This window comes from Sphaerodactylus townsendi, linkage group LG05, assembly GCF_021028975.2.
Source record: "Sphaerodactylus townsendi isolate TG3544 linkage group LG05, MPM_Stown_v2.3, whole genome shotgun sequence".
NCBI classification, from domain to species: domain Eukaryota; kingdom Metazoa; phylum Chordata; class Lepidosauria; order Squamata; family Sphaerodactylidae; genus Sphaerodactylus; species Sphaerodactylus townsendi.
In genome coordinates this window covers 29,904,572-29,923,114 of record NC_059429.1, presented here as the reverse complement: position 1 = coordinate 29,923,114, position 18,543 = coordinate 29,904,572, and the positions used below count along the sequence as shown (strand labels likewise).

Below are 18,543 nucleotides of genomic sequence, written 5' to 3'. Positions count from 1 at the left end.
CTCTAAGCCTTCACGCTGCGTCCTCCTGGCCCGCCCGGCTGTCTCTCTCTCTCCTCTCTCTCTCTCTCTCTCTCTCTCTCTCTCTCTCTCTCTCTCTCTCTCTCTCTCTCTCTCTCTCTCTCTCTCTCTCTCTCTCTCTCTCTCTCTCTCTCTCTCTCTCTCTCTCTCTCTCTCTCTCTCTCTCTCTCTCTCTCTCTCTCTCTCTCTCTCTCTCTGAGGTTGGAGGGCAGCGCATGGGCTTATAGGAGGACAGCAGGGCGATGACAGCCACGAGGTAGAGAGTAAGAGAGGGACGGGAAGAGGCGTTCAGTCGCGGAGCGCTCTCTCTCCTCATTGCCGGTAACCTCTGCTGGGGCTGCTTCTGCAGACGCTTTAGTGCGTCGCGAACGTTTCCACCCCACACCAGCAGGTAATTCTTGCGGTGTCAGGGTTTCGGCCCGGAGGTCCGTCTTGAAAGCGGGGCGCTTTTAGATAAAGGTTCTCACTTGCCCTTCATCTGATCCAATTTAAAGAGTGTGTGATAACTGGGACCTCCTTGCGGAAAGCTCTTTTCAGGAGACATGGATAGAAATTCATAGTCAAATCAACTTTAATCTAAAAGGCATGTCAAGTAACCGCAGATTTGTTTTAGCCTAGAGCTCCAGTAATTTGTGTTAATCTGCCTGGAAAGCCTCTTATTGCTTTAGACTAGTGGAAGTTAAATGTTGGGAGGGGAGGAAAATCCACCTTAAAAGGCCATGGGACAAGCCCAAATAAATTCAGTATCATTTCACTGTGTTTTTTAGACTGTCATCCAGACTTTCCTAAGATTCATAGTTTATGCCAGTGCGTCATTGGAATAAAATGTTTCTACTGGGGATTTTTATGCATAAACAAAATTTAAAACATAATACTAAGAGGTTTTTATTGCTTATTACAGCACAATTGATTTTTAGGAGAATAAACATTCCTTTGGGTTCCAATGCAAAAGCTGCATTTATTATTTTGCACTCTGAGGGGTTTGTAAATTAAGCTAGGACAGGATGCGAACTAGTATATTATGACTTAAGCTTCTTTATATGTCTGTGTTCCATCAACTTATAGGTGACTTATGGAGACTCTGTAGGGTTTTCAATGTAAGAGATGTTCAGAGGTGGTTTGCCATTGCCTGACTCCACATCTCAACCCTGCTATTCTTTAGAAGTTGCCTATCCAAATACTAATCAGAACACATCCTACTTAGAAAAATAATAGTTGTGGTTTTATACCCTGCTTTTCTCTCCTGTAAGGAGACTCAAAGTTGCCTACTAACTCCTTTCCCGTCCTCTGCCCACAACCAAGGACATAGGTAAGGGGGGGGGGGAGGTTTCTCAGGTTCAAACTACCCCATTGCATGTCCGAAGCTTCGCCCCCCCCCTCCCGTTTGTGGGTTTTTTTGTATTTTAAAGTGTGTTTTTGGCCTGCAGGGGGCACAGTTTTTAGGCTAGTGGCACCAGAATTTCAGGGTATCGTCAGGTGATACTCCTGATGATACAAGTTTTTATGGGAGGGGTTCTGGGGGCGAGGCCATGCCCCCCCCACCCTGGGGGCATGGCCGTGCCTCCCCAAGCCCCACCCCGCCCTCAGTATTTATAAAAGCAGTTCTCCGAGGCAAGGGATGGCAGACTTCCCTGCCCCTCCTGGTCCACCCACCCACTGGCAGCTGGCAGTCCCTTCTCCCTCCCCCCCAGGCAGAGGGGTACCTAGGGAAAATGGAGCCCGATGCAAAATCTGAGGTCCCCCATGGGCAGCTGCTGTGAGGCTGGAATCCACCTCCAAACAGCATCACTTTCAATGGTGTTTAAATTAGGGAGCCCAGATTCTCCTTTTAAATCCATCTTAAAGGGAGAATCTGGGGTCCCTAGTTAAAACAACATTGAAAGTGATGCTGTTTTGGGGTGGATGTGTAAGATGGTACAAGAACAATGCATGGATGATGGATGGATGAACTGAAAGCCCTGTGGAACATCTCTCTCTTGCATGACCTATGGAATTGGGTCAGGGCCCACAGGGCCCAGATCTCAGCAGACAGAGAGTTCTATCAGGCTGGAGCCAGGGGCAGGGATTACCAGCAAATTTCCATTGGAGGCACGAATGGGCAATATGGGATATATGGTCCTGCATATATAAGGGTCCCAGACTTCTCAAGGTCTTAAAGGTCAGAACTAATGTTTTGAACATTTCCCAGAATTTGACAGGTAACCAATGCAGTCAATGTAAAATGAAGAAACTTGCTCCCTCACTGTGGATCCAGTAAGGAGCCTAGCTGCAGCATGTTGAACTTGCTTTAACTTCTGGATCAATCTCAAAAGTAGGCCCATATAGTGTGAGTTATAGTAATCTAGCCTGGAGGTGACCATCACATGGATCACTGTGGCTAGGTTGGTGCAGGATTGGTAGGGGACTAAATGCCTGGCCTGGTGAAGATGTAAAAACGCCACCCTTGCCATGTGTGAGACCTAGGCCTCCATTGTTAAGGAAAATTCCAGAATCACATCCAAGTTTTTGACAGAGGATGCAGGTTGTAAAGCCATGCTGTCAAACTGAGGTAGTTGAAAGCCCTCCAGCATCTCCCTCCAGCCCAGCCACAGGACCTCCATCTTCGATGGATTTAGCTTCAGACTACTCTTTTTCAGCCATCCAGCAACAGTCTCCAGGCATTTCATCAGAGCATCTGGGGTGGCAGGCAGCTGGCCTGCCATCACCAGAACAAGCTGGGTGTCATATGTAGATTGGTGACAACCCAGCCCAAAGCTCCAGACCAGCCATGCCAGGGATTGCATATAGATGTTAAACATCAGAGAGAGAAAAGCCCCCTGCAGCACTCCACAATTAAGCAGGTGTTGCAATGATGCCCCTCCCCAAGTGATACCTGCTGTCTCCGGCACTGCAAAAATGAGGTCACAGCTTAAGGCTGTGCCCTGGGTGCCAGTGTTGACAAGGTCAAAAGATTGTGATCAACTATGTCAAAAGCTGCAGTACAATCTAATAACACTAACAGCACTGACCCGCCTTGGTCCAACTGCAACCAGAGTTTATTCATGATGGTGACCAGCAGAGGCTCTGACCTTGACTGGAAGGGATCCAGTACTGATGCATTCTCCAGAGATACGTGCAGCTGTTCCACAACTGTTCTCTCAATTACTTTCCCCAGAAACAAAAGATCCAAGACTGGGCAGCAGTTGGTCAGATCCATCTGATCTAAAGCAGGTGTTTTTAAGAGTGGGTGTGCTATTGCCTCTTTCAACCTCCCCAGAAACACTCCTTGCTCAAGGGAGTGGTTGACAATATCCAGCAGGGAGTCTCATAACTCCTCTTGACTATCTCTTAACAGCCGGAGAACAGGTCAAGAAAGAAAATAGTAAATATTACAGCCACCAGGACTCTGTCTATATCAGACTGGGAGAGGAGGGTGAACCAGAACCAGAAGATAGCCAACATAGGGCCAGAAGATAGCCAAGGGGCCTCCAGTTCCCTTACTGCAGGGGTAGGGAACCTTTAACACTCAAAGAGCCATTTGGACCCGTTTTTCATGGGAAAAGAAAACACTTGGAGCCGCAAATAATTTTTGACATTTAAAATAAAGATAACACTGTATATATTGGGGTTTTTTTTACCTTTTACTCCACTCATTCTGAGAAGCGCATGGATGCGCCCGCCCTGCTGCCTGCAGGGTGGGCAAGGATGGGGCCAGCAGCTTGGCCTTGCCGGCCGCCGGGAAAGCACCCACCCCGCTCGAATGGGGTGGGCGAGAGCAGAAGCCCGCGGCACTGCCCAGCCGGCGAACGGGGCAATGGTAGCGCCTGCCCTGCCAGTTCTGCCGTGCAGGGCGGAGGGCAAGAGATGAAGCCGGGCGGCTCGCGCTTGCCATCCGCTGGCGAAAGCACCCGCCCCCTACTCAACGGGGCGGGCGTAGAGGCGAGAAGCTCATGCGGCGATACTGGCGGCAGCCATCCGCTGGCACTTGGTGCACCCGCCCCTGCCATGCCTGCAGGGTACGCGGGCAAGGATGAAGCCAGCTGGCGCTTTGACTCATGGAAGTGTCGCGAGCAGTTACCAGCAAGGGCAGAAGAGCCGCATGCGGCTCTCGAGCCGCAGGTTCCCTACCCCTGCCTTACTGTATCAGCTGTAGCAGGGAGTGACAAAACTTTACCTGCATAAAAGCTTGCAAAAGCCTCAGCGCTAATAGCCAATTCCCTATTTTTAGATCCCTTTGGTAGGGATGTCAATGACCAAATTACTTTAAATGATTGTGCTAAGTGTGAGCTAGAGGACACAGTTTTCTTTGCTTTCTTAGTTGCCACCTCATAGGATTTCATAAACGTCCTATGAGATGTTCTTCCAGCTTCGACACAAGTTTGTTGCCATATTCATTCTAGCCATCTCAGCTCCCACTTCATCAACTGTAGCTCCTCGATAAACCAAGGTGCTAGGCTGGTGCAAGAACAAAGAGGATGTAAGGCACGATAGACTCCATGACTTTGGAGAGCCAGGCATTCCAGTTCTCCACCAGCTCACTGAGAACCACTGCTGGCTTCAGATCTCCCAGGGCATTCTGAAAACCAAGTGGATCCATGAGCCTCCATGGGCAGGGATAAATAAGCTTGTCGCCTAGACTGGGGGTAGTAACTGTAGCCACCTGGGCCTTCGGAGCAAAGTGGTCTGACCACAGCACTATGTCCATAGAGGTTAAGGCTACATCCACCCCCATCCCAAAGATCAGAATCACCATATGGCCCACTTGATATATGAGCTCTGTACTAACCAAGGAGAGTCTCAGTGTCACCATGGGTTACACTGCTTGTGATGATGTGGCTGCCTAAATATGGCATGGTTTTCCCTTCCTCATTTTGGCCTCCTAACCTATAAGATCAAGGAAAGGTGACAGACCCCCAAGGTCAAACAGCAAATTTCATTGGCCACGTGGTGATTTGAGCTTAGTTGTTTCAGTTCCGAGTCCAACACTATACACTGGCTCTTGGATCCAGTGACAGGGCTTCAGTTGTATTATTCTTTTTAATTTATTCTTTATTCTTTTTAACCTTACATTTCTTCCAAGGAGCCTGAGATGAGTCACATCATACTCCCAATTTTATCTTCACAACAAACCTATCAGTAGGTTAGGCTGAGACAGAGTGCATGACTCAAGATCTTCCTGGGAATTTCATGCCTGGGGTCATATCTCTTTGATATCCTACCGTGTTTTCCCGAAAATAAGACAGTGTCTTATATTATTTTTTGCTCCCAAAAATGTGCTATGTCTTATTTTCAGGGGATGTCTTATTTTTCTGTGTTCTGTTCGTCGGGCATGCTTCCAAACAAAAACTTTGCTACGTCTTACTTTCGGGGGATGCCTTATATTTTGCACTTCAGCAAAACCTCTACTACGTCTTATTTTCCGGGGATGTCTTATATTCGGGGAAACAGGGTAGCACCTGTCAGTTGGTTGAATATGTCCTGGCAGGATGTTGCTGCCAGAAACCAATAGGTCAGAAGAACTGAAAAGGAGCTGTCCCTTCTCTGTGTGTGTGACCATGGGAGGAGAAACATGACAGAACGACAGTTTATTCTTTACCCATTTGTATCTTCCATTGGGGAGGAGATCAGATGTTCAGGGGTTGAAAGTTCCAAGTTAGATTAGCAGTCTTTCTCTGTTTTATTTCTTTTATTCGTCTGCACACTATTTCACACTGTACTTTCTGTGGTATTCTGGTAGTTGAATAAAGTTTTATTAGAAAAGACAGCATGGTTGTCTTGATTCCTGTGGCGCATCTTACCAAGGCAGCCTCAATTTGGATGCTCCTCCTGGCACCAAGCTGGTGAGGGGATAGGGATCTGAAAGTGGAAGCAGTTAACTAAATGGAAAGGCTCTGAACCGTGCTTGAGAGGGGGTTGGAGAAAGATTCCTTCTAGGTTGTCCCTTAACCCTAGCTTCTGAGCAGGGCTGCACCTCTCTTGCTTGCTCAAGGGCTGATAGTCCAAATTGGGAGAGAGGGTGACTTGTCACGCAGTGGGGCAAAATCATCACATATATCAAGGCATTCAAACCTCCTACAGTAATGAGGTCAATATGAAAGTCTGGCACCTGGGTGTGTGTTGCAATGACCCCACGTGTCCATGCAGTAAGCACAGTTGAACAGTCTGGGGGAGCACTGCATCTAATGCAAGTTTTTAAATCCATTGACATTTGAGAATGTCAATAACTGAAGTGGCATTTAGTGCATTTTGTTGGGAAGGTTTAAAAAAACAATTACTCTGCCTAGATAAATATATACTGACTGCAATAGTCAAAGATGTAGCAGGTAGCAGAGAGCAGGAAGAACAAAAGATTGTTTTCATCTCAGTGTTTTCTATTAAGTATACATGCATCATGTATTCTAAGGGTGCAAAGAAAAGAAATTCATATCAACATGGAACTCTTCAGGCTGAAAGGAGTCCCCCTGCCACCATGTGGAGTTTTGTCTGAGCAGTTCAGATAATGGCAAAACTTTCCTACACATTCCATAACCTTCAGATCTGAAAGTACTGTGAAATAACTACAAAGCGGCTTAAAATAAACCACAGTTGCCTCCAGCGACTCGAAACATACATGGCTTCTTTGATGCTCTCAACATCCCCTTCCTTGGTTCACTTTTTATAACTCAGTAGAAGCCTTCAGCTCAGATTCCCATTCCTTGGAGCAAGTGCAGATTTCAAAGAAGTCTTCTCAGCTGTGGGATAAGCCGCTCTCTGAGCTGCTAAATGCACCCAAATCCAGAACATCAAAGCCAAGTCTGAAGCCAGTTGACTATTGGGTGAACAGTCATTGCATCAACACAAATCAAAAGCATGGTCCAGCCAAAATTAAGCACATTTGATGCCTAGTGGGGATTTGCGGGGGGGGGGGGGCGCGGGGGAAATCATGCAATCTTATTTAGGTGTACTGACACCTTTAAAAAACATTAAACAAATCAAGCACTGTCAACGCGCATCTGTGGCCAACCCCAACTCCCAAACCAATAGATCAGTTCTCTTCAGATATGGAGTTAAAGTTCCCCATTTCTACTTTAAATGCATATTTATGCTTATTTGATACCCCCTGAATTTCTCAGGTCTTGTGATGTCCGACTTAAGCAGGGGAATCGTATCAGCTGCCTCTACATGAATGGGTAATTACTGAACATACTGGTGAAGATATACTGCAAAGATGGAGTGTAATGGTTGGGGACCAACAGATAAGCATAAATATGAGAAGCAGATACTTGTTATTTCTTTGTTAGGTAAAAAGTAGTGAGGATAAGTTAACATAGCATTTATATATCTTTAGAAGACAGATGAATCCAGTTGACTTTGCATGGTGCTTGAAGCTATCAGACAATTAACTTTCCAAGAATGAGAACCCCATGAGGGCTGGATAGTTACGTTGTTGAAAAACGTTGTTGAAAAATAAATATGGGAAACTGCATAGATCTGCCTGTAATCTGCTTATTTTTGGTGAACCATAGTAATGGGCTGAAATGATTTTTTAATAATCTATGGAAAATCAGTGAATGTTATTATATTCTTTTAAAATTAGTCTATGTGAAAAGTGTAGATAATCAGGTTTTTAAGAGCATAACATGAATGCAAGACACTGCAAGACACAGGAATATTACTACTTGTGTACTGTACCCACAACCAATTAAAACGATTGTTGAGATATATCTCTCATTCTTTATAGAAAGAATAACTTCATGCCTAGGGCTTCTTAAGGGCATATCATGCCTGACCAGAGTCATTTGGAACCCAATCTTGTAGGACCATTCAGAAATCTGCCTTACAAGGAAGACTGTTCCAGAAATTCAATCATAAATGAAGTCAAGGCGATCACCCATCTTTTGACCTTTGTGAACAGGTTTAATCAGGTCATCCCACCTTCCCCATTACCTCATATAGTACTATCTTCTTCCTCTCTTTCCCCATTACTTTCTCCCTAAAAATTCAAACATACCAATAAGAGTTAGGAGCCCCCTCCCAATGGCAGACAGGATCCAGAAAATGACCAACAGCATTTTGTCCAAATAGTGTATGCTCAAGAAAATAGTATTAAGTTGTCATCCTGGAATGAGCAAACTGAATCCAGTTGCATCTCAAACAGTTCTACCACTACAAGATGAGGAGTAAAGTACAGTTCCCCACCCATAATTCAATCCTTCACTATGTAAGTCTCAGGAAATAGATCCCATGTTTTTGCCTAGACCATCCTCCGCACAACTCTGGAATTTGTCCAACTGAATTGAAACGATGACATTGTATGCTTTTTGCTCTGCTCCTCTTAATTCTCTCTTATTTTTCCCCACTCTAAATTCAATGTTAACCCTGAAAAAGACAGAGGTGCTAGTGGTGACCAGAGAAACTAAGCGAGGAATTGAAATGTCTCCTATTCTGGATGGGGTTGCGCTCTTCTGAGTAGGTTCGTAGCTTGGGGTACTGTTGGGCTTGGGCCTCCTGCTGGGTAAGCAAATAGCAGCTATGGCCAGGAAGTCCTAATGGCCAACAATGAGTAGAAACCAAGTTCACGATGTCTATTTTACTCATGATGTTCATTTTCTTCTACTCATGATGTCCATTTTCCCATGTTTTTAACAAGGGCATTAGAGATTAATTTCAGAATATAAAAATACTGAGTGCAGCCCAGGCAAAATTAAGCATTTAAACCCAACTGGTGTCAATGCAGTGTTAAAATCTTTAGTTACTATGTGTGGAAACAAAAATAACTTGAACTGAGCTTGGTCATAGCAAATATGTGAGGCTGACAACATATGTATACAAACTACAATTTAATATTACCCATGACTTCAAAAAGATATGAAAATCAGGGATTTCCAGTTCAAGGCAGGTCTTCAACATTACCTTCAATACTGGGTGGGGGGGCGGGGAAGTGGCATGCAAGGGGAGAGACCTATGCATGTCCACATCATGTTTCCAATCCCGAGGCAAGTTTTTTTCTGTCAATGCTGGCTGTTTATATACGGACGATTGGTCCATGAAGGATAAATCCTGTTTGAAGAAGGCTGCACGCTTTAGATCAGCTTGAGATTTTGGACTGATGATGCTACAGAGTAGACAGTACCAAGTGATCCAAGCCAGCAATTTGACTCCATACAATGCATGGGGAGGAAATTAGGAGACATTAATCAAATATGGGAGAAATGGTACTGTTAAGGAGAGATTTTATGTATTGTTCTCACTAAACTATGGAGTAACCTATGCAGTATTTAAGATCATCATAGCAGCTCATTCTCAAATAATAATATTCATTTCTATTATTGTAATGGCCTGCACTTCATGAAGGATGCATCAAAAGTAACTCTGAAATCTGGCCTGCCAAAGTTGATTCTTGCATGCATGAGCTCTTTTTCTCTATGCGCATCCCATCTCCTCAGGATTCATATTACTGCTCATCACAGGCTTTCTACATGGCTTGTATCATATGGACAACAGATGCCAAGCTGAAATTATCAGGGGCAAGTCGAAGAAACATATGGGAAATTTTGTCCCATGACTGCTGTCTAAGCTGCAGCAAATGTTGAAAAGATCTTTGAGCTAGAGGATCTCTGTGCAACCAAGCTGAATGGCCAAAGCATCATTCTAATAAGCCAAGAATGCTTGTGTTCTTTTCACTAATGAAACCTTAGGACACAAATCACTGCAGCGTTCATCGTAAGGCTACTAGAACAGCCAAAACGTGATCTCACAGAATCTGATTTACATGGTATATTGTACCGCTGACAATTGCTGCCAGCACGCTAGGCGAACTTTAACCTGCTAGGCCAACAATTCCTTCAGGCGGGCGTATTTAATTTTTCATGAACACATTGCTTTAATAAAGTACTTGGCATTAGTTATAGCTCCTGAATTAAAATGAGCATAGCCCCACAACATTAAATTTTAAAATCACCATCTAAGCCATTAATTTTGTCCAGCTTCTGTTTTGTACATACAGAGTGTTAGCAAGCACTAAAAAGTGAAGGCATATTTCACTGGGCAGGAGACTGAGAAGCTGTACCAACAAATTATTCTGCTGCTTCCATGGAAAACAAGCAGCATGTTTTATGCATTGACTGAGCTGAAAATGAATGTCAAAAACAAAGCTGATGGTCATATAAACTATCTATCCGGCATCAATTGCATCACTCTTGATCACAGATTAAGGCTCTTCGTGGATTTATGATACAATCACCACAGACGTCTCTATCTCCCGTGGCACAAACAAAGAGGTTTACTGTAAGTTAACTCTGCTTTGTGATCTGTGATTCTGGTTCCATTTGATGACAAAAAGAGAGTAGAACTGTAGTATTTGAACAGACCTTGATGAGTGTTTCTGAAGTGGTGTGGATCCAAGGTAGGATTACCCCATGCCCAAAATTTAATTTGGAATTTCAGTTGAGCAAATTTCCTTCAGATGGTACAGCACATGACTATGACTCTCTCTGATCATTCCACTGGTCTGTTTGCATACTAAATTGATTAACCTGGAAATAGCAATCAGAGCCCAGGCTGTGCCAAATCCAGTGCCAGAGAAGCATCCATGGTTACCATGTGTGAGGAAGATGTCAATCTCAATTATTTCTTTAAAATCCTTTGCACCTGCAAAGTGTCCTTTGACATGCTGCGAGTACAGCATGGGCAGTTCTGCTTTATAACCAGATCCAGAGACTTATAACACCTCAACCAGAGGGAAAAAGTATAATAAAACCGCACATTATATGGGGATCACTTGAATGTGTTATCAGCCCTGACCTCATCAGATTATAGAAGCTGGGCAGAATTGGAAAAAGAGGATTGGATGGGACAACAACAAGGAAGTCCAGGGTTGCTGCACAGAGGCAATACAGGGGCTGCGAGCACTCTGGAGGCCGACTAAGATTGGCCCCATCCCCCGGAACACCACCGGGATGCCGGTGTAGCTGTGGGCAGTGCAGGTGTGCTGGCAGGAAGCTGAGTGCTGTGGCTGGGTGTACCAAGGCCCTGCTGCGGCTGGGTGCCAGTGGGTTTGCCCCTCCACCAGCATAAGCAGAAAGTGAGGGCAAATCTGTCGGCATAAGCCTGCACAGCCTCCAGAGGAGGGTTCCCCCCCCCCCGCAGATCGTGCTGCCCCAGATATTATGCTAATGTGCATTTTGCTTCTACAAAGGTACCAGTATTCATATACAAGTTGTCACTTATTTTCCTCAATTCCTTTCTCCCTACATCCCCCTTAGAACAGGAGAGAATCTCCTCTCCAAAGGTGCTGGTAGTACTGGTAAGTATCATCACACACAAAAATCCTTTGATTATAGAGATACTTGTCATAATTGTGTGCATACCCAGAGCTGTTTAGTATTAAACTTCATGAGCAATGCAGTGCAATACCCATGCGGGATTTGGCAGAAACTTCTTGCACAGAATACATCTAGTTGACTGTAAGCCTCTTGAGTACATAAGACATTCCTTATTCACTTTAACCCAAGAAGCTACACATGTGTAAAGGGATTTCTACATAGATCTGCCTTCACAAAGAGATAAATGTTCATGACATGAGGTCCAGATGTTGCAGTAAATGCAGAGTTGTAGATCAGAGTTATCAATGGCAAAATATTGCATTTCTGCTTGGACCACTGAATTACAGTATACACAATATAATGTTATTGTATTCACAATACTATTAAAATCCTTTACAATTCCACAAAAACTTTCAGTGCCTTCTCACGCTGCAGGGTTTTGCTCATCTATTAGTAGAAAATTGTGTTAACTTTTAAAAACTGTACATCACTGTATGAGCAAGGAATAAAAGTAGCTTTAATTCTCATCATGCTAAATAAAAGTGCAGGAAGAGTCAGTTGAGAGATTTCTGAAATCCCTTTTTATTTTAAAACACATTCCAATTCTGATTTGGCTGTCATCTATCTAGTTGTATGGTGATATACTTTCAAAAATACTACCAATGTGAATTCTTAACATCACTTTAAAAAAGCATTGAAAAGGTTGGAAAATTGATTCTTGCTCTAACTAAACAAAATTAGAAATCACAGTTCAGTATATTAGAAATAAATATGAAAAGTATCTATAGTATCCTCAAAGCCACCTAGATCTCACCTGTAGCTTAAGAGGGAAACAGTAAGAAACATATTAACATTTCACATTAGGAAATGCTACACAAGGAACCAATTAGGAAGTGAAAAAAAAGCAAAACTAGGAAGATTAACTAGAATATTTTACTTTTGTCAAACTTTTGAAGCACAGCTTAAAAACATGGTTTTGAAAGACAGAAATGAGTGGCCTGTTCATTCCACAAGAAATGTATCCAGAAGATTACGCTTAGGATATTTTTTCTTTGCTCAGTGGTCTGCAGCATTCCACGATTGTGTCATAAAATACAAACGTCATGGAAATAACCAGCACATTCTTCCCTTAGTTATGCTCATTTTGCGATCAAGCAAGCATGCTCTTTGGTTACAGCACAGTTTCTATTCCATATGAATACTGGAAAATTAGCTTAACCAGTCATGACTGTAACTTTACACTGTCTGAATTCTTGCCACCAAGAATGCACTCTTATGTTACCTAAGAGGTGTGAAACACCTTTCTGTGCCACTGGAAGGGAAGCCACATACCACACAGCAGAAATGTATGATTCAACTTTTCCGTGCCAATCTTAACCCTTAAAAACTGGGTTAATAGCAACCTGGGAAAGCGGTGAGAAGAACTGCAGTGTGGGCTCCTTCCACACAGGTCTCAAGGTTTATCGTGTTACATACCAGCAGGGAATGCTGCTGTGGTTCCCATACCACTAAACGAAATTAAGAACACAGTCTACATCAATCAGGATTCAAATAACTGATTCTATGATTCCACTTTGCCATCTCCATGATAAAAAATAATCCAAGATACCCTCTGGTTCTAAGTATATTCTTGTGTATACAGAATTTCATATATGCCTCAATGTGGGTTATATGCACACACCATTTTAAGTTAATGAATTGTCCATGGGGGATGTTACAGTTGAAAGGTATTCATAATGTTTTTGCTTAACAGTTTTGGTAATGAATCATTAAAAAAGAAGCAATTCTGGGTTTTTTCATCCCTTTTTCAAAGACTGAAAGAATATACAGTACATATACAGGTTGACAATTTGATTAATCTAAAGCAGTCTTCATTTTACTTAGTTCCTATAGTTCTTTAGACTAGAAGGATAATACCAATCACAACAGAATTTGTTTTTCATAAGTGAAACAAAGCAAAGAACCAAGAACTATAATCAGAAGTGCAGTGGTTTAGAACACCTATATATACATACACACACACGTTCATAGCCTTCTGAGAAAATCAACCTATGTTCTATTCAGAAGCAAAAAAAATTGTAAAAATGCTGCCAATTTAACAAAACAGGGGAGAAATTGTAGCTATCAAAATATACAATTTGAATTGCAGGCTAGAAGGTTTACATTATTAAAAATAAGTTTTACGCAAAACCCTTTGCTTGTAATGTTGACGGGCTGACAACCTGTCATTGCAATACATCGGTCCAAAAAGGTCTTATAAAAGATTCAACAATGACTCCCTTCTTTATCTGTAAACTGTTCTTGACAAATAGGGACAGGGAGAACTGTCATCTGTAGACCAGAGTAGCTTCCAGATTCCTGAATCCAAGGGTTGAGAAATCAAAATGGCAGTCCCAAATTCAGAATCTTAGGTGAGATTTATGCTTTACCATGTACCTGCAATATTAAAAAGAAACAACAATCATGACTGAAGTTTCCAACACATAAGCACTCTGCTTAGGAATGCAGAAAGATGAAGAAACTTTTGCTAGTATTTGGAAACAAGCAGAAGTTTTCTCTTCCCTTTCTCAGTGCCTTGTTGGGGTATTTCATTACAGCCTTATGATATCAGTAATATTAACCTGCTAATATTCACCCCATTAACAACTTCCTGTTGTAATCTTTCGCTGTTCTAAGCAACATTCTGAAATGAAGGTGATGTGAACTTGCTTAAAGAGGGGTACAGTCTGGATTAAATAAAAATATCAATACTATACTTTTTAAAATATTTGTTTGCACACAGGAGCCTCATAGTTGCATTTGGCAAAATGGGGAGTATGTATCAAACCCTCTGATAAATCAAGAGTTTGCTAAAAGGGATTTATATTACATAAGGGGTTCATGTAGCTCAGTGGTTCTCAACCTGGACCTCGGGACCCCTTTGGGGGGTTGAATGACCCTTTCACAGGGGTCACCTAAGACTCTCTGCATCAGTGTTCTCCATCGGTAAAATGAATAAATGTTAGGGTTGGGGGTCACCGCAACATGAGGAACTGTATTAAAGAGTTGTGGCATTAAGAAGGTTGAGAACCACTGATGTAGCTACAGAATCCAACTGGACATTTATTTATTTTTAAATTTATACCCCATAAAACCATTCTGTGCAAGTTAAGTGACAGCCAGGGGGAGCAGAATTCCTTCATGTGTTCTTACACACAGTTTGTAAAGATGGACCAATTGTGCCAATAAGTGTGAAATAAATTATATTAAATCACTTTTTTTTCAATCCTTTAGGCAAGTTTTGACAAGTTATTTTCTGAATTTTAAAGCTTAGCAATTTCCTTGCAACTTTCAATACATCCCACTTCACCTTTTTATTAAAATACATGTGTAACTTTTTCACTCCACCTTGATATTTACCTGTCCAATGTTTCCCAGAAACGAAGGAACACTGGTCTGTCCAAGTGCCGTTTGTGGTAACTGAGCTCTAACACTGTAACATCCCATTTCTGGACATTTGGGTCTAGACGGACTTCATCATATTTAAGGTGGAAAGCTTTGACTACAAGAGAGTAAAAAAGGGGGAAAGGAGGAAAATGGTAGTTTAATTGATATGGAACCTGAAACTCATTTTGTGTGATTCTGGTAAAGACACAGAGCCATGGTGAGTGATATGCAAGTGCATCTGGAGCAAGCAGTGACATCTGTCATCCGGGACATTAAGCAAGGGTTGAGGGGGTGTCTCTATTTGTGTAAGCTGGCAAGTCACAATTCCTATGATGGTGGAAACACTTAACAATTAAGTGATGCAGGTTCAAATCACCACCCTTCAAAGAAAATCACTGGGCCGCTTTGCACTGATCAAGGTCTTGCAGGACACTCTATCTTAAAAGAACTGCTGAGTGTGTGTCTATATGCATGTGGGAAATCATATAAGTCACCCTGAACTCCTTTACAGGAAGGGGATATAAAACTGAATACATACAGAAACATTTGGTGTTGCCCCCTGGTGGATTGTTCCTAGCTCTAATCTCTGCATCTAGGGTTTAGTGGAAAGCACTATGCTTTCTCTCCTTACCCTGACATTACTGAAGAGCATGTAGTTACCACTTCACTGTAGTCTTCTTCCATGCTTTATTGGTAATATCTATATACAGAAAATCACATATGAGCTGCACCGATAATGCTGCTCAAGGCCTGTGTCACTCAGAATTACATGATTTCCTGTACGATGTCATTAATGGAATGATGAAGGCTGGCAACTGTGATTACCCTGTTCTGTATAGAATGGACTCAAAGCTACTCAGAGGACAGAGAGGGAGACACATTGTGCAACCCTCACATATATATATTGGGGGGGGGGATAACAGATATATTGTTGGGAAGTTTATACTCTTGAATACCAATTAGAAAATAGTACAGCAGATTTAATTTGCCTTTTGTGTGTCTATTTTACACAGACTTAGATAGATGAAAAGGGTTAGTTCTGCAGGGTCAAATAATCTGAAGAAATGAACACAACAAAACAGAACCACTGCTCTGATGTATTCAGTGGCCTTTCAGAAGCATTCACAGCCATGTGAATGTGACATATAACCCGGATCAGAAGGCAATATAATTGGGTTTTGTTCCCACCAAGAATCACAGAAAGTTTTCACAGACCTTACCACGGTCTTTGCTGATGTAGCAGGACATCTACGGGTCCACTTTTTAAAAGGCCAGTGCTACAATAAACACACCCCTTTTCAGATGTGATAGTGGGATAATCTTACACAGTTTCCCTAATATTAAACAGGGAAACATGGTCCTGGCTCACATAATGCCTACTTGCTGCAGCAGCTGCCGAAAAGCTTCTCTTCCACAACACAACAATAGTATCAGTGCTCATACTAATCTCATCTGCATGAGTCTGTTCTCCAGTAGAGAAGCCATGGTCATGTGGGATACCACCATGTGCATCAGGCCATCTGAATGAGGCCAGCCTACGTACGTTACTTCTATGATGAAGGTCCCAACCATATCGGACAGGTTTTTCAGCAGCAGTCCTGCCATAGCAGGTAAGCTGTGAACTTGGTCTTAGGATCAGCATCACAAATCATAGGAATCCTCATCTTAACACACAGGTGTCAAACTTGCGCCCCTCCAGATGTTATGGACTACAGTTCCCATCATCCCTTGCCAGCATCATGCTGGCAGGGGATGATGGAAACTGTAGTTCATAACATCTGGAGGGCCGCAAGTTTGACACCTATGTCTTAACACTTCTACAGTTTATATACAGATGTAACAGAACTATTAAACGCACAGGAAATTGAACTGGTATATTAATTTGCCTAACGGTGGCATTTCTTCCATTCAAAACTTGGTTCTGGGTAGCAACAGTGTGCTGTGTTAAGCACATCAACCTTGTGTTAAGTTCATCAACCTTAAGTATAGGGGGCATTCCAGCATTTAAAATAAAAACACTAATCTCAGAACACGTTGCAGAAAACTTTTCCTTTTAAAGGAAGCTTATGAAGTATATCAAGAATATATGCATTTACAAAGAAATCTATGAATGTCAAACAGACCCTTTGAGTTAGGAGCAAAAAGTATTGAACAAGAATCAATCCACTAAAAGTGACCTTCAAGTTCAATAGACTTGCATTAACATGCAATTGCAAGTAGACCTTTAAAATGGCATTCAGATAAAATATTCATGTTGGTTAAAATGCCAAAACACAAAAACTTTCCATTCAAAATGCCCACTTCCTCGCAGACAACTCTGAAATGAAGGGATAAAAGAGATTATTCTCCAGAGAAGCAATTGGTGCACAGTCCAAAATGAAATAATTCTGCATGAGGTGGAGAGCTGTAGATTGGGGGAAAAAACACAGGATAAAGACTGTACTATTTTAAGGTTTGTTCAAGTGACATTTTAAAGGGTTTTAGCCAGGATAAAGTGATATTGTGAGATAGTCCGATGTGTTCTAGATGGAATCTAATCTGGGATTTGCATGTTACATTTTGACATTTTCTTAGATTTCACTGCAATCAGCTTTCAACTATTTGTTTTAAAAATCATTCAATCTACAGTAAGAAACCTTAAACCTTTGTTAATCTCTACTGTGGGAGAACACTAGGGTTAATTTTGAACTTCTACACATGTCAAGAGGATCTGTAGGGACACTCCTTACCCAGATTATGCAAAAATGTTGTTGTGGCGCACTAGAAGGTGCATGGAAAGGGAGAGCTTCTGCAGCTGTGTAAATATAGATTACTCAGAGATGAACATGTCAGAGAATTAGTGCAAAGCTAAAAGCTTACTTTTTGCAAAAATATCAACAGGTGATCCATCAGGTAGCAACCATGGCCAGCCCTTGAACTGCCAAGCAGGACCCTGCACAAACACAGCTACCACACGGTCCCTACGTAGAAAAGAGAAAAGTGCTGAACACTCAACATGCTTCTGAACAGGAAACCATCATTAGCAACAAAACAGTCTCCCTTACCAATCTTGAGCCATAAGTTTCAGAGGTTGATCAACTACACGGTATGGTACCGTAACACTGACGGTTGTTCCGCCAGGCTGCATCTGGTCTTTCCTTCTTTGTATTAAGGTTTCATTCTCTCGCTGACAACCTTGTTTTTTCTTTTCATCTGATGGCACAAACCTTAAAGATGTACGTGAGAGAATGAATAGGATTTGGTTAAGACAGTGAACCCCACATTTGTTCGGGCTGTTGCTCCCTCGGCTCCCAGGCCACATCCCCAGTACCCCCCATACACATACATACAAACACAGGCCTCTTTCTTGATATGAGGTCTACTGCAAATTCAAAACAACTTTTAACACTGTAAACACACATCGTGTATTTCTCAAATAAATCATGATTTCGTAAAGGTAAACCAATTCATTGAGCTGTTTTACCACTATGAAAAGAGGAAGGACGGAAGGAAGGACGGAAGGACGGAAGGAAGGAAGGAAGGAAGGAAGGAAGGAAGGAAGGAAGGAAGGAAGGAAGGAAGGAAGGAAGGAAGGAAGGAAGGAAGGAAGGAAGGAAGGAAGGAAGGAAGGAAGGAAGGAAGGAAGGAAGGAAGGAAGGAAGGAAGGAAGGAAGGAAGGAAGGAAGGAAGGAAGGAAGGAAGGAAAGGTGTGCATGTTCTGGCTGCTACCCAAAGAACTCAATGTTCATGGCCTGGCGGCTTCTTTGGAGGGAAGAAGGCCATCTATGGCCTGTCATCAGTGAAGTATCTGTATCTGCCCTGTTCTGTATGCACTGGC

The 18,543-nt window shown here is 42.5% G+C and overlaps 1 protein-coding gene across 1 annotated transcript in view; it reads right to left on the bottom strand.

Moving 5' to 3' along the window:
* Positions 1-11,853: 11,853 nt before the first annotated feature.
* Positions 11,854-18,543, bottom strand: part of CDC73 (cell division cycle 73) — a 128,859-nt gene continuing 122,169 nt past the window's right edge. Inside the window, exons 14-17 of the mRNA XM_048498741.1 lie at positions 17,771-17,932; positions 17,586-17,686; positions 14,700-14,841; positions 11,854-13,736 (exon numbers count right to left, since the gene is read on the bottom strand). Coding sequence (XP_048354698.1) covers positions 13,700-13,736; positions 14,700-14,841; positions 17,586-17,686; positions 17,771-17,932 — 442 coding nt within the window. The 3' untranslated portion in view covers positions 11,854-13,699. The remainder of the gene's footprint in view (positions 13,737-14,699; positions 14,842-17,585; positions 17,687-17,770; positions 17,933-18,543) is intronic.